General features: G+C 37.2%; 1 protein-coding gene across 2 annotated transcripts in view; it reads right to left on the bottom strand.

The window, feature by feature from the left end:
• The window catches only part of MNS1 (meiosis specific nuclear structural 1), a 29,460-nt gene that overhangs the window by 2,239 nt on the left and 9,790 nt on the right, over positions 1 to 17,431 (bottom strand). For both annotated transcript variants that reach the window (XM_059700332.1, XM_059700342.1), the window contains exons 4-8: positions 9,160 to 9,262; positions 4,223 to 4,452; positions 3,457 to 3,673; positions 3,236 to 3,343; positions 979 to 1,236 (exon numbers count right to left, since the gene is read on the bottom strand). In XM_059700332.1, the coding sequence (XP_059556315.1) occupies positions 979 to 1,236; positions 3,236 to 3,343; positions 3,457 to 3,673; positions 4,223 to 4,452; positions 9,160 to 9,262 (916 nt within the window). The remainder of the gene's footprint in view (positions 1 to 978; positions 1,237 to 3,235; positions 3,344 to 3,456; positions 3,674 to 4,222; positions 4,453 to 9,159; positions 9,263 to 17,431) is intronic.

Raw genomic sequence — 17,431 nt, 5'->3', positions numbered from 1 at the left:
TACTAGGTGATGTACAGGGTGGGGCAAAAGTAGGTTTATAGTTCATATGGAAAATGATACAGCAATACATAATAATATAAGAACTGTGTTTTGTGTATTCACAACTGTAAACCTACTTTTGCCCCACCTTGAAAATATATATATATATCTTTTACAGTAATTATTCCTTAAAAGTTATAAGAACAATACAAGGTGGAGCAAAAGTAGGTTTATAATTGTTCATATGGGAAATACAATAATAAATGATACAAGAATAAACTTGCACATACAACTGTAAGCCTACTTTTGCCCCACTCTGGTTATGACTGGGATTTTAGGAGGCAAGTACACATTTTCAAGACAATGTCTTCACTGCCAAGGAAGAAATGTTCAAAGTGATTTCCTAATTAATTCAACAAATATTTGGCAGGTGCTGAAGGCAGGTTCGGTGTCCGACAAAAAAAAAAAAAAAAATGGATACAACAGAATAGGGATATCTAAAAGGAATATATCCATATATTAAATTTTAAAAAGCCTGTATGAAGTATAAAAATAGCATCAAGAGTTCTGAATACTCAACCACACCAAAATTCTGTGCTATATGATGTGGAAGAGATGTCTGGCTTTAATAAGTTTTAGGGCTTAAAAGAACTCTTAAGGAAATATATCCAAAAAATCCTGTTGACAGGGAAGGATGTTAAAAGGCAGTATTGAAATAGTGATGAATTCCTACGAGGAATTATTTTAGTTAAAGTAGTATTATTAATGCAAAGCTTTTCTTTGACATAACTAGTTTACAAGGATCACTATTTCTTCGGACCACTCCTTGTCAAAGTCATGGAAACAAGAAAGGAAGAAAATTATATATCATATATGATTAATAGCTATCATCTGGCACATAAAAGGTTCTCAGTTAACTGTTTACTGGATGAATACATGAGCTGATTGCTGTTAAATAATAACCAAAAAAAACCCACCCCAAAAAACATTTTTTCTTACTTTGTCTGCAAGGAACTGGTTGTGACGCTCTTCAATAAGTTTTTCCACAGCCCTTCTGTGTTCTAGTTGCTTCATTCTTCGTCTGTGAGCATTCATTAATTCTATTCGATCATCCTCAGCAAGTTTAGCTAACATAGCTTTTCTAAAGGTCTCCTCTTCCTCTTTTGCAGCCTGTAGTACTAGTTCCTTCAAGGCCATTTGTTCTGTAAAATTTTGCTTTAACTCCTTTTGCTTTCTCGATTTCTCTTCTGCTTCTTCCTAAAAAACATTTATATATAGAATTTAATTCAGTAACTGTTTCTTTAAAGCAGATTTCTCAAGAAAGGGTAGAATAGTTTGATTAAGCTTAGTGTTACAATGTGAAATAAAATTGAGAAATTAAGCCTTTTCTAGATAACACTTTGCACTATTTTAATACGGTTTGGATAAAGGGCAGGTTACGTTTGAATTGCCTTCTATTACTTGTTTTTAAATTTTAATTTGTATATATTGACCATCTTGTTTCTGGACTCAGAATTAACACATAACTATTTTGAAAAGAGCTGATATAAAACTTTCTTTGCTCACCTAAGTTTATTAAATCTGTGTTCTGTGAAATTTATACCAACTATGAATGATTCTAGAATCTTGCATGAAACTATTGTTAAAATCATTGATAAGTACTTTTCAGAACAATAATCCAGCAATGACAATCAGAAGTTTTTCAGGGAAATTGAAATTTACTAGGAAGAGTTAAAAAGTCCTTTTCTATAAACTTTAATTTTTCCAGCATTTTATTATGAAAAATTTCAAACATAACCAATATGAAGAATTTTATAGTGATCATTCACATACCTTATACCTGGATTCTACTAATAATTGCTTCATCACTTGATCTGTTCAGTTAGGACTAATGCAAAATTTAAGTCCTTCTCTAATCTAACCAACCATGCCCAATTATTACACAAGCTCCAGGTAGTACAGTATCCTGGAGGCATTCAAAGTAACACAAATGTTTTTAAAAAGGAGTGGGTTTTAAATGAGCCAATCTGCAGTATCAGTTATAGCAACTTTGATCATTATATTGTGTAGTCAACCTCTTCACTTAACCCTATTTATCCCCCTTTTCAAATCCTACCTCCTCTATAAAGTCTTTTCTAATCACTCTAATTCATATTTCTTTTTTGGGGACTCAGATACCATTTAACTTTTCCATCATTTAATTTTACTTCATATGTACATGCCTTATCTCCCCACTAAAAATAAATTCCTAGTAGGCAATCTTATTTTTCTTTGAGCTACTATTTTCTTTATCAGTTTATCCATTGGTGTACTCTTAGATATTATTTCCATATCTTGGCTATGTAAGGCTGCAAACTAGACATCCAAAAGCAAAAACTGAACCTTGACCTAATTCTCACACCTTATGCAAAATAATAACTGAAAATGGATCACTGACTTATAAATACAAACATCTAAAACTTTTAGGAGAATAATTTTTCAGAATCTAGGGAAAGACTTCCTAGAATTAATACCAAAACTACAATCCATAAAAACAGAAATTGATAAATTGGACTTCGTAGAAATCGAAAACGTTTGCTCAGAGAAAGATCCTGTTAAGAGGATGAAAAGACAAGCTACCGATGAGAAGATATTTGTAACAAGGACTGGTATCTAGAATATATAAAGAACTCTCAAACTTCTACAATAAATGAATAAACAACCCAATTAGAAAATCGGCAAATCATCTTGACTTGAGATTAAGTTTGTTGATACTGTTTTTCAATGCTACGTCCTGTGGTTTTCTGACTATTCTCTATATTAATGAGAAGGGGTATTGAAATCTTCAATTATATGGATTTGTTTAGTTCTCCTTTTGGTTTTGTATTCTGAAGTTTTAGGTTCATACACACTTAGGACTAGTACATCCTCCAGATGAGTTAACCCTGTTATATTGATTTCCACTCCAACTTGCTTTTGAGTAGTGTCTGCATGGTATATCCTTTTCAGTCCTTTTGCTTTTAAACTATATGTGTCTTCATGTTTAAGTTGTGTTTCTTATAGACTACAAAGTTGCATGATGCTTCTTACATAGTTTGTGAACTGCTGCCGGAGTCTAGCTTTGTCCATCCAGCCTGAAAATTACCTTTTAATTGTAGTGCTTATACCATTTACATATGAGGTATTTATCAACATCACTGGGTTTAAATCTATCTACTGATTCAATTCAAAATGATATTATTCTCTGTGTCAATCATTCTTTCAATTTCCAACTTACTTTTAGTTTCCTCTTTTGGATTTCAGCTTGTTCTTCTTGGTATAATTCTTGTCGCACTTGTTCTAAATCTTCACGTTGCTGCAGCATTTGTCCCAATTTCTCAATCAGCTATCAAAACAAAACAAAACAAAACAAAAAATAATCAGACATTTACAGGTACCAAATCCTATAACACATATCTCAGAATTTCTCCAGCGATAAAAAAGTGGTTATTTTAATACCATATTCTGAAGCTGTAGCCTTTTTTCTTCATTTTCTTGAACTTTTGCCATCCGATCTTCTTCTCTTTGTTGCTGCAAGTTGGCAAACTCTATGATTTTTCTGTTCTCTTCTTCCATTTCCTCACGTTTCTTTTCTCTCCAGAGAGCCTGCTCTTTCTGAAACTCTTCTATATACCTTCGAGTTGCATTCTTTTTTTCTAACTTTTGTTGTCTTTCTCTAAAATGCAATAGTGAGTGCAGTTTTATAGTAAAAAATAAGAAAATATCAAAAAATATGTGTAATTTGGTTCAGTCAATAATCTGGGAAAATGTATAGTGTGTTCATTCATGCAACAAAACATTTTGAGTGACTATTTGCCACTATCTATATGATGGGTATGTTTTTTCTGAGTAACATACTACTGTGCCTCTTCTCTAACCTACTAATGAAGTTCTATGCATCACATTTCAAAAACGCTACAACCTGCTAACATCTGCTTCACAGCACTCCACACTTCAGCTGTCACCAAGGAAATTCATCTGAAAACAAGTCCTCTGACATACGATATGGGCATATTTAATAAAAACAGGGGTTATTCATTCACTTAATAAGCATTTATTAATTACCAGATAATTGTCATGCCAAGAGATAAATAAAAACTGGTCTCAGTTTATGTGATAACATTAATGAGGACTTACTGTGTTTAGACACTCTCTTTCGTTGCTTTACCTCTTCAAGCCTGAGATTAATGTAAATGTTTATGCACATAAAATTGGATTAACTTACAATTGATCTTCTTCGTAGATTTTCCTAACGATTTCATCAATCATGAGTTTCTCTTTCAGCAACTGCTCATAAGCTTCCTGCTTTTTTCTCTCTTGTTCTTCAAGTTGTTTCTCTAAGTCAATATAGTACTGTGTTTTTACTTTATTCCGTCTCTCTTCTGCAGCATTCTCTTCCTTTATTACTCTCTCCTGTTCTTCCATCATGATTTTCACTATTTCAGCATCACGTTTCTGTTATGAAAACAAAATTCATCTTCCATTTTCAAATCTGAGCAGTGTGATAGAATATTATAAAGCCTGTTACATAAAATATTCTCACCTGTGTAGGTAAAAAGTTAAGGTAAGTCACTGTCACCTGAAGGGTTTGAACGATTAGTCAAACCGTAAAGAGGCTTTCCTATTCAAGTAGTTATCTCAGGGCAAAACATAATAAGGATAGTTATATAACTCCACATTTGAAAAGCAGTAAATAAAATTAGATGTTCTCTATTAGTAATGTTACAATGTAACTGCAAAACAATAGCCATCTTTTTCTTCTATTTAATGGTGGCAATTTTAACAATTTTTAGCTCTATTGTGTATGTGGAGGGGGAAAAAAGTGGTTCTATGGAAAGTAACTTCACAGGGTGATCTGAACATAGATTCCTAACTGGGGAGGTCATAGTTGATAGTCATGCCCTAGACTTGTAAATTTTTAGTAAAAGGTTTATCTTTGCCTTAAGTGAACCCTGTCCATTGTTTCTGTTCATCTCTAGGTTAACATACCTTTGAAATAAGGCAGTAACCACCCTCAACAGAGCACATAATCTCATTAATACCCTTTAATCCAATCCCCACTCTGCTTTCTTCCACCGCCACATAATCTTCCTTATGTTCATCACTCTTTAATTTCAAATGCATAAAAGAAGCTACAAAACTTATTCCCTAGAGCATTTGAGATCTTGCTCCCCAGCATATGTCATCAGTTTGGCTCAAATAAACTCTTAAATCCTCAGGTTTGGACATTTCTTACGTTGAGTATCAGCTGCTATTTAGAGTAAGGATAGCGCAGGCACACCTGGAGATATTGAGGGTTTAGTTCAAACCACCACAATAAAAGAATATTGCCATAAAGTGACTTGTAAGTTTTTTTTGCTGGTGGAGGGTGCTGCCTTCAATTTCTAAAAAACACAGTATCTGTGGAGTAGGAGGAAGGGAAATGCAGTAAAAAAAGGTATGCCTGCCTGTACTATCTTTTTCATACAGGGCTACTATTAATAACTCTGAGCAACTCTTAAGTTTCTCCCAGACTAAACTTTCTTTCCTGCCACTTGCCTTTTAAGTCTCTCTTTTTAAAAATCTATTAAAGGTCCTTTATAATCATTATAACTTAAAAGGGTCACATGTCACTGTGTCTGTTTTCTGCAGCTTAGACCTCAGTCACTCAAGACCATCCTTCTGAGTATTGTTTCTTGAATGGGTTAAAACCCTTATTTGTTTTGAGCATTTTTAAATCATTTAACAAAAATTTTAAATTAAATATAATTGGGGCAGTTTTAAAACTTATCCTTTACTATTATGATCACAATAGTTAGATGCTAGAATGGTTAGCCACATGAAACATACAAGATCAAAATGTGAATGCTAAATGCCATTTCTGATCTAACTGATGTCTTTAACATATACAGTACACTGTTAATCTGACTTAATCAAAATTCTTTCTTCTGTTTGTGGGGTTTTTTGAAAAAATATTTTTATTGATTTCAGAAAGGAAGGAGAGGTAGAGATAGAAACATCAATGATGAGAGAGAATCATCGATTGGCTGCCTCCTGCCTGCCTCCTACTGGGGATTGAGCCTGCAACTCGGGCATGTGCCCTGACTGGAATTGAACTGTGACTTCTGGTCCTAGGTCGACAACCCCTGAGCCACACTGGCAGGGCTTTTATTTTATTTTTTTTTAAACATCAATATAAGAGAGACACATCAATTGGCTACCTCCCACATGCGCCCTGATGCTCTAACCCAGGGGTGGGCAAACTTTTTGACTCGAGGGCAAAAATGGGTTCTTAAACTGGACCGGAGGGCCGGAACAAAAGCATGGATGGAGTGTTTGTGTGAACTAATATAAATTCAAAGTAAACATCATTACATAAAAGGGTACGGTCTTTTTTTTTTTAGTTTTATTCATTTCAAACGGGCCGAATCTGGCCTGCGGGCCATAGTTTGCCCACAGCTGCTCTAACCTCTGAGGCAAACCATCTTCTGTTTTCTTAGCACATGTTGTGCTAGGTTCTTCAGAAAAAATAAATATGGCAGAAACATGTATTACATATTAGCATAGAGTAATATGCAAATTTTCCGGGGCACCGTCACAGTAACAGTAATGACCTAACAGCAGGCTGACAGGCTGTGTGGGGCAACAAGGCCAGCAGGGGGGTTAGGGAGGGACGACCAAGACCAAACGACTGAACAGCAGGCTGCATGGGGAGACCAGGCCTGCAGAGGGTGGGCCAGTAAGGGGTGACCAGGCCAGTGGGGGGGGGGCAGTTAGGGTCAATCAGGCTGGCAGGCAGGTGAGCAGTTAGGAGACAGCAGTCCCCGATTGTGAGAGGTACCCCGGATTGGAGAGGGTGCAGGTGGGCTGAGGAAGCCCGCCCCTCCCCCCACTGCACAAATTTTGTGCACCAGGGCTCTAGTACACTTATATAAAGACTTCTCATTCACAGATAAGAAAACTAAGGCTTAGAAAGACTGAACCAAAACTAGCACCTAGATATCCTGACACCTAGTCAAGTCCTAAGAGTATTTGACTTTAATTTTTATGGATCCGTTTTATTTAGAAAATAGCTATTGTTTCATGTATCAGACAAAATGTTTACAATTGCCTTGAATAACCTCAATTATAAGGTAATTAAAACTGTAAACTGCTGGTCAAATAGCACATTGTTTATAATCTACTTTACTTTTGAAAGGGAATAGAACTGTATGACTTAGGAAATGAAGGCTCCTCACGCTCTCCTATCATCACTGTTACAGCATGCTATATAACCCTTCAGATGTTTCCTAAACTGACATACATGCACACATACCACTATGGTCAACATCTATCCTGTTTTAAAAATATCCTCACTTCATATATTTATTAATTTTAGAGAGGAAGGGAGGGAGAGAGAGAAACATTGATGTAAGAGTGAAACATTGATTGGTTGCCTCCTGTATTTGCCCTGACTAGGGATTGAACCCACAACCAAGATATGTGTCCCAACTGTGACTTGCACCTGAAACCCTTTTGGTGTATGTGATGATGCTCCAACCGAGCCACCTGGCCGAGGCAATGTCTATTTTTATTTGATGCCTATACTGCACTGTTCCAGTTAAATATTTTAATATCATCCCTCTAATTGTGTGTATGAGTATGTGTGTGTGTGTTGCTACATACAACACATACATGTATGTATATATACATGTTGATATCCACATACATACGTTCCAGGTCTTTTTAAATAAAAATGGTCTGTGATATGTATTATTCTCCAACTTGATTTTGCTTCAACTTTCTCTTTTTCCTTTTAACCTAAAATATATTCAGTCTAGCTTTAAAAGCCAAAATATTTACCTCTATCTCTTTCTCTTTAATAGCTGTAAAACAAGCATATCAAACTCAAAGGCTAACACGGGCCAAATAAACTAGGTTTAAGTTTATGTAGCTGCAAAAAACACAAAAGCTTCCATTTTCATAGAAATGTAGGTTTATTTCAATAGAGACATGCTGAATACAGAGGGCTGAAATAAGAGTAATCGTTAACATAAAATAATAGAACATTTTAATAAAAATTATTTTTTCTTGAACATTAACTTACCAGACACTGAATAACTACACAAATTAATAAGCATAACACAAATAAACCTATTTTTCTTGTTCTCTGAAAGTGAAATATTTCCTGTTGCACACACCAAACAAGTCAGTCCAAGACTAATGACGCAGCAATCGGCTGCTAAAATGTTCGCTGCTAGTATTAGTGGAGAGAAATGGGGCACCGGCGTGTAAGGGAAATGAATGCAACACGATTAGAGTCATCAGTCCTTAGCAAAAGTTGCAGTTCCTTATTAATAATTACGTATAACAGGATATTGTAAAAATTAAGTTATGAAATTTTTATTAAAATGTTTTTTACATACCGTTATATTGGCTCAGCCGCAAAAATATTCATTGTGGGCTGCATGTGGCCCATTTGACATGCTTGTCGTACAACATCTTTTGAAAGAGATCTAGGAGAGGGAACTCTACCACCAAAATGCTCTACACCTTAATAGAGCAATGAGAGGAGGGAAAAGTAGAGGCTGTGTAATGTTGGACAGACCTTTCCATCTGTGTCTAGCCTTTCTTTGTGACAGTGAGAGCTCAGTGAGTGTTAACTCAGTAAACTCGATATTTTCTATTGATGAGTGTGTTTGAAACTCCTTTGCCCAAGAGTAACTCTTGCCCTGAACTTGGCAGGATGTCAGGACTTAGAAAAGGGGTAAAATAGAGGGAAACATGATAAGACGAGATTGCTGTTTATAAAACAGCAAAGTTTACCTAAAATTATAAAATGTTTTATTTTTTAGAACATTTTAAAAATGAAAAATAACACAATGTAAATTATACTAATAACTGTACTGGTTTATCAAAGAATAATTGGTTAGAGACCATAAAGAATGCTGGGAGTTTTTGAATAGAACCATTCATTCTAAGTAGCAACCTAATCCTTTATGTCTCTGAAAGGCTCTAGTATTAAATTAAACAAGATTCAATATTAAATAATCCATGATTTCCTATACTTTAAAGATCTGAAAAGTAAAAAGTATTTAAGAAATCTAGCACTGTAAATTCTTTCTAATATGTAACAATTTTCAAAAAATTGTTATTTTAATGAACCTAAAAATACAGGGAGCATAATGGATAGAAAATGCGTACCATTTGTTCATATTTAATGGCATCCTTTTCAGCAATCTGAGCTGCTCTTTCTTTATTCATGTAAGCTGCTTTTAATTTCTTCTCCAATTCTCTGAGCTCAATACTGTTTTAAAAACAAACAAACAGAAATTTAAGTTTGAGGATGATTACCATAAACAACCTATATCTGAAATTTAAAACAATTTTTACCTAAATGTGTAAAATATATTTACATTATTATTTAAATACTACAGGCTGAATGCATGAAATTCGTGCAAGGGCCTTGGCCCCTGCTCCCACCTGCCGCCGCCGCTGCGGCTGGGGGCCTCTGCCGCCTCTGACTCAGCCTCCGCCCTCTGTGGCTTTGTCCGGAAGGAAGGACGTCTAGTCCAATTAGCATATTACGCTTTTATTATTATAGATTTTGAAAAAATACCGTTCTTCATACAAAGAAAAATCATAATCATGTGAAATGGGACACTATAATTAATTTTATACACAGAACAACCTTTTATTTTCAATAATCATCACTAAAAATCTTTTTGCCAACTCCTGGCTTAGAGAAGGTGCTTTGTCAATATTGGTTGAAATTTCTGTCCAGCTACTAATACTAAAAGAATAACTACAGTAGAGGGGTTTAAACCTAAGCAAGTTATTTAAATGTTGTTCCTTGGTTTTGCTCTATGTACTAGTAAAAGGGTTAAAATGGGAATTAAATTAATGTGTACAAAGAGCTTATAAAAGTACCTGTTACACAGTAAACACTCTATAAACAGGAATTATTATTGATAGTGATTATGAAGAGGGAGTGACAATGGAAAGTTTGCTTCACCTCTCTGGGCTTTTCTTATCTGTTAAAAACTGGAAACTGGTCTCAGATAATCTCTGAATTATTTTGAATCCATAATTTTCTTAACCTTAGTGAAAGCAATATGCTATACAAAATTTTTTTATGTTAATGTGCCAGTCATAATTCTGAATATGACAGAACTAGAGGCCCAGTGCACAAATTCGTGCACGGGTGAGGTCCGGCTGGCCCGGCCCCAATTGGGGCGGATTGGGGCTGGGGCTGTAGGGAGGAGGAGACAGCTGGAGGTTGGCTGCCGACTGGGGGAAGGGGCCGCAGGCAATTGGCCAGCGGGCCCCACCCCCAATTGGGGGGAGCAATTGGGGGGGGGCAGCCATGGGGATGGGCTGTGGGCAGTGGGCCAGCCAGCCCTTCCTCCAAATGGGGTGGGGGGGCTGATCGGGGACCAGCAGCCTGGGGGAGGGTCCATGAGTGGTTGGCCGGCTGGCCCTGCCCATGATGGGGGTGGGGGGGGCTGATCTGGGGTGGGGTGGGGCGGGGGGAAGGGCCACACAGGGGGTTGGCCGGCCCACTGCCCTCGATCTGCTGGTTTGCTGGCCACAGTGGGCATCATAGCGACCAGTCAGTCTGGTCATTAGAGCGTTCTGGTCACTGGCTTTTTATATATATAGACATGAGAATTCTGAGTTGGAAGGGTCCTTAGTTGTCACCTAGATGTACATCTTAATACAAGTACCCCATACCTACAAAGAGATAATCAAAGGGGTAAGGGAAGAAAGATATTCCTGGTGTTATGGTGTGTCTTCTTGCCCTTACTGCTGGAGGTGCAAATGTATACAACACTATATTGCTCTTCTTTCATAAAAAGAATATTATAAATTAGGGTTACGTTGCTAGGTTAGTCTATATATTTTACTCTACTAAGAGGCTGATATATACTTGCAAGATTGTTGTTTTTTTTAGTTGGACATTGGTTGTGAACCAATGTACAAACCCAATCGCAATTCATAATTGCCTCTACAAAAAAAAATGTGCATCAATGTGCAAATAAATGACCTTTACCTGAAGGACAAATGCACACATTTCCACTGGATATATACCTAGGAGTGAAATTTGAGTCACAGGGTAGACTATATTCAAATTTAGTAGATAACGCTGGTTTTCCAATTGTTTATAGATTTACACTCATTAATAGTACCTAAGTGTTCTCACTGCTACCCATCCTTAGTAACACTTTTTAGTCTAGTCATTCTTTTACATTTTAACCACTCTTGTGGGTGTCTAATACATCACTGGGGTTTAAGTTATGCTTCCCTAGTACTAATGGAACGGAGACCTGTTCAATACATTGTAATTTATATATATATCTTCTGTGGAGTTCTTATTCAACATTTTTGCCCTTTTTTATACTGGATTGTCTACTTCTTACTGTTGCTTAAAAGTTCTTTATATATTATGGATATAAGTCTCTTGTTGGTTATATACATTATAATTATCTCCTTCCAGTCTATGGTTACTCTCATAGTGGTTTCTTTGGATGAAGAGATGTATTCTAATTCACCAATTACTTTCTTCATTGTCAATGACTTCTGTGTCATGTTTTAAGAAATGCTGCTCACCAGAGAGACACAAATATATCCTATATAATCCTATATAATAAAACCCTAATATGCAAATTGACCGACTGGCAGAATGACTGGTTGCTATGACACACACCACCAGGGGGCAGACACTAAACACAGGAGCTGCCCCCTGGTGGTCAGTGCGGCTCAGACCGAAGCTAGGCTCACAGCTGGTGAGTGCAGTGGCGGTGGCAGGAACCTCTTGCCTCTGCGGCAGTGCTAACGTCCCCCAAGGCCTCCGGACTGTGAGAGGGCACAGGCCAGGCTGAGGGCCCCCTAGTGCATGAATTTCATGCACCAGGCCTGTAGTTTTCTTGTATCAGTCTCTCAAAGTTCTGTCATTTCACCATTCACTTTTAGACTACAATTCTTCAGGGAATGCTTTTGGTATGTGGTTTGAGGCAGAAACCAAGTTCATTTTCTTCCATGCAGATATACAATTGATCCAGTCCATTTTATAAAAATGTCTTTACTGCTCTGCAGTGTTAGTTTTTTCATAAAGTAAGTGTGCATACATGCATGGATCTGCTTTTGGATTTTTCTATCCCATCCTTCTTCAGCTGGGGTTCCATAAGAGAACAGGCCTCACAGAAAATGTAATGATTTGTGTTTTTAATTTTCTCAAAGATGGTATATAGCTGGCATTATTTTAGATCCATAGGAGATCATTCATTACATAGAATGGATGCCTTAGGTCATTATGGCCTAAATTTTCTGGTTGAGAAGAGGTGCTCCATTCTATTCCATTGATCCATTTGTTTATCCTGTGCTAAAGCCACACTATCTTAATTATTGTAGCTTTAAAATAAGTACTCATGCCGAGGCCGGTTTGGCTCAGTGGATAGGGCGTCGGCCTGAGGACTGAAGGGTCCCGGGTTCAATTCCAGTCAAGGGCGTGTGCCTGGGTTGCGGGCACATCCCCAGTGGGAGATGTGCAGGAGGCAGTTGATCGATGTTTCTCTCTCATCGATGTTTCTGACTCTCTATCTCTCTCCCTTCCTCTCTGTAAAAAATCAATAAAATATATTAAAAAAAAAAATAAGTACTCATATCCTGGAGAAGTCCCCAGTTCTGATCTTGAAGATTATCTCAGGAGCCTGCCAGTCAAGATGGCAGAGTAGATAAACATTGTGCTCCCCTTCTCCCATGATATCAAAATTACAGAACAACCATAACTGAGAATCACCAGAAGACGAGCTGAACAGAATTCCTATAACTAAGGATATAAAGAAGAAGCCATGTCAAGACTGGTAGGAAGGGTGGAGACATGGAAAGGGCAGGTCCCAAGCACACAGTGAGGTGATTCAGAATTGAGAGGGCCTGGCTGGTGTGGCTCAGTGGTTGAGCATCAACCTATGTACCAGGAGGTCACAGTTCGGTTCCCGGTCAGGGCACATGCCCAGGTTGAAGGCTCAGCTCTCAGTAGAAGCATGCAGGGGGCAGCCAATTGATGTTTCTCTTTCATTAATGTTTCTATCTCTCTCTCTCTCCCCATCCCCCTCTCTCTAAAGTCAATAAAAACATATTTTTAAAAAATAAAAAACTACCTAGAAATAAATTTATCCAAGGAGGTAAAATACCTGTGCTTGGGAAACTATAAGATACTGAACAAAGAAATTAAAGAAGACACAAATAAATAAAAGGATATACTGTGCTCATGGATAGTAAGAATTAACATTAAAATGTCTATACTACCCAAAGCAATCTACAAATTCAATGAAATCCCCACCAAAATACCAATGGCATTTTTCCACAGAACTAGAACAAATAATCTAAAATGTATATGGACCTGCAAAGGACACCAAATATCTAAATCACATTGAGAAAGGAGCAACATTGGAGGTATCAAGCTACTTAAAATCAAACTATACTACAAGGCTACAGTAATCAAAACAGCATGGTACTAGCATAAATCCAGACACCTAGAACAATGGTACAGAATATATAGAGAGCCCTAAAATAAACCAACATCTATGTGGTGAATTAATCTGACTAAGAGGCAAGAATAGTCAATGGGTAAAGACAGTTTCTTCAATAAACAGTGCTGAAAATAGGGCAGATACATGAAAAAAGGAAGGAAGGAAGGAAGGAAGGAAGGAAGGAAGGAAGGAAGGAAGGAAGGAAGGAAGGAAGGAAGGAAGGAAGAAAAAAGAAAGAAAAGAAAGAAAAGAAAGAAAGAAAGAAAGAAAGAAAGAAAGAAAGAAAGAAAGAAAGAAAGAAAGAAAAAGAAATGATCACTTTTTACACCATATACAATAAACTCAAAGTGGATTAAAGACTTAAATATAAGACCCAAAACCATAAAACTCCTAGAAGAAAACATAAGCTGTAAAGTTTCTGACATCACTCTTAGCAATATTTTTTTGGATATGTCTCCCTGGGAAAGGAAAACAAACAAAAATAAACAAATGGGACATCAACTAAAAAGTTTTTGCACAGCAAAGAGAACCAACAGCAACATAAAAAGGCAGCCTAGTGAATGGGAGAAGATTTTCACCAATGATACATCTGATAAGCAGTTAAAATAAAAAATAATAATGTAACTCATACAATTAAATATAAAGTAATTTGATTAAAAATAGGCAGAGAACCTGAATTGACTTTTCTCCAAAGAGGACATACAGATGGCCAACAGACATAAAAAGGTGCTCAACATCACTAATTATCAGGAAAATGCAAGTTAAAACCAAAATGCAATCACCTCACACCTGTCAGAATGACTATCATCAATAAATCAACAAACAACACTGGCGAGGATGTAGAAAAAAGGGAACCCTGTGCACTTTTGGCAGAATTAAAAATTGATGCAGCCACTCTGGTTGGTGTGGCTCAGTTGATTTGGCGTTGTCCCAGGCACCAAAGCAACAAGACAAGGATGCCCACTTTCTCCATTCCTGTTCGATATAGTACTGAAAGTGCTAGCCATAGCAATAAGACAAGAAGAAGATATAAAAGGCATCCAAATTGGAAAAGAAGTAAAACTGTCCTTATTTAGAGATGAGATGATACTATACATAGAAAACCCCAAAGACTCCATCAAAAACCTACTAGACCTAATAAATGAATTTGGCAATGTAGCAGGATACAAAATTAACACCCAGAAATCTATGGCCTTTTTATACACCAATAATGAACCCACAGAAAGAGAAACGAAAAAAACAATCCCATTTACCATAGTACCAAAAAAATTAAGATACCTAGGAATAAACTTAACTAAGGATGTAAAAGACCTGTACTCGGGAAACTTCAGAACATTGAAAAAAGAGATAGAGGAAGACAAACAAATGGAAGAACATACCATGTTCATGGATTGGTAGAACCAACATCATTAAAATGTCCATACTACCCAAAGCAATCTACAGATTCAATGCAATCCCCATTAAAATACCAATAGCATATTTCAAAGATCTAGAACAAACTCTCCAAAAATTCATCTGGAATAAAAAAAAGACTCTGAATAGCTGTAGCAATCTTGAGAAAGAAGAACAAAGTTGGAGGGATCACAATACCAGATATCAAGCTACATTGCCAAGCCAAAACTGCCGGTACTGGCACAAGAACAGACATATAGACCAATGAAACAGAACAGAGAACCCAGAAATCGACCCAAGCCATTATGCTCAATTAATATTTGACAAAGGAGGCAAGAGCATACAATGGAGACAAGACAGTCTCTTTAATAAATGGTGCTGAGAAATTTGGACAGACACATGCAAAAAAATGAAACTAGACCACCAACTTACACCATAGACAAAAACAAACTCAAAATGGCTAAAGGACTTGAATGTAAGACGGGAAAACAAAAATTCTACAAGACTCCATAGACAATACAATAGCAAACATATGTCATAGCGATATCTTTACAGACACAACCCCTAGGGCAGTGGTTGGCAAACTGTGGCTTGGCAAACCACGGCTCGCGAGCCACATGTGGCTCTTTGGCCCCTTGAGTGTGGCTCTCCCACAAAATACTGACTTCTGCGCATGGGCCACGAAGTTTCAATCGCACTGTACGTGCGCGCCCGCACATGGTATTTTGTGGAAGACCCACACTCAAGGGCTAAAGAGCCGCATGTGGCTCACGAGCCGGGGTTTGCTGACCACGGCCTTAGGACAATGGAGACTAAGGAGAAACTAAACAAATGGGACTACATCAAAATAAAAAGCTTCTCCACAGCAAAAGAAACCATCAGCAAAACAACAAGAAAGCCCACTGCATGGAAGAACATATTTGCCAATGATATTTCCAATAAGGGTTTAATCTCCAAAATTTATAGAGAACTCATACAACTTAACAAAAGGAAGATAAACGATCCAATCAAAAAATGGTCAAAGGATCTAAATAGACACTTTTCGAAAGAGGACATACAAAAGGCCCAGAGACATATGGAAACATGCTCAAAGTCACTAATCATCTGAGAGATGCAAATCAAAACAACAATGAGATACCATCTCACATCTGTCAGAATGACTATCATCAACAAATGACAAGTGCTGGTGAGGATGTGGAGAAAAAGGAACCCTCCTTCACTGCTGGTGGGAAGCAGACTGGTGCAACCACTGTCGAGAACAGTATGGAGTTTCCTGAAAAAGTTAAAAATGGAACTCCCATTTGACCAGTAATCCCACTTCTAGGACTATATCCCAAGAAAACAGAAACCAATCAGAAAGGATATATGCACCCCTATGTTCATAGCAGCACAATTTACAATAGCTAAGATTTGGAAACAGCTTAAGTGCCCATCAGCAGATGAGTGGGTTAAAAAACTGTGGTACATCCACACAATGAAATACTATGCTGTTATTAAAAAGGAGGAACTTTTACCATTTGCAACAGCATGGATGGAACTGGAGAGCATTATGCTAAGCGAAATAAGCCAGTCAGAGAAAGATAAATATCACATGATCTCACTCATATGTGGGATATAATGATCAACATAATTTGATGAACAAGAATCGATCGATCTAGAGACAAATGGTTTAGGTGGGGGGAGGAGGGGTATTTAGAGAGAAACCAAAGGCCTTGTATGCATGTATATTAGCATAACCAATGGACACAGACACTGGAGCGGTGGGGGCTTGCCCGAGCTGGGAAGGGATGGAGGAGGGGGTCAATTGGGAAAAAAGGAGACATATGTAAAACTTTAGACAATAAATAAATAAATGACAAAATAAATTGTCTTATAAATATTTTCTTGGATAAAAAAATGACGTGTTCAAAATCAAAAGTCTCATGAATTCTGAACTTATTTTCAGGATTTTATTTATTTTTTATTTTTTTAATTAAATCTTTATTATTCAGATTATTACATTTGTTCCTCTTTTTTTTTCCCCCCATAACTCCCCTCCTCCCAGTTCCCGCCCCACCCTCCACCCTCACTCCCCACCCAGTCCTCATCCATAGGTCCACGATTTTTGTCCAGTCTCTTCCCACATCTCCCACACCCCTTTCCCCCCCAAGAATAGTCAGTCCATTCCCTTTCTATGTCCCTGATTCTATTATAATCACCAGTTCATTCTGTTCATCAGATTATTTATTCACTTGATTCTTAGATTCACTTGTTGGTAGATGCATATTTGTTGTTCATAATTTGTATCTTTACCTTTTTCTTCCTCTTCCTCTTCTTAAAGGATACCTTTCAGCATTTCATATAATCCCGGTTTGGTGGTGATGAACTCCTTTAGCTTTTCCTTATCTGTGAAGCTCTTTATCTGACCTTCAATTCTGAATGATAGCTTTGCTGGATAAAGTAATCTTGGTTGTAGGTTCTTGGTATTCATCACTTTGAATATTTCTTGCCACTCCCTTCTGGCCTGCAAAGTTTCTGTTGAGAAATCAGCTGACAGTCGTATGGGTATTCCC

This window comes from Myotis daubentonii, chromosome 1 (genome assembly GCF_963259705.1).
Source record: "Myotis daubentonii chromosome 1, mMyoDau2.1, whole genome shotgun sequence".
Lineage (NCBI taxonomy): Eukaryota > Metazoa > Chordata > Mammalia > Chiroptera > Vespertilionidae > Myotis > Myotis daubentonii.
This window is presented reverse-complemented; position numbering and strand designations above follow the sequence as displayed.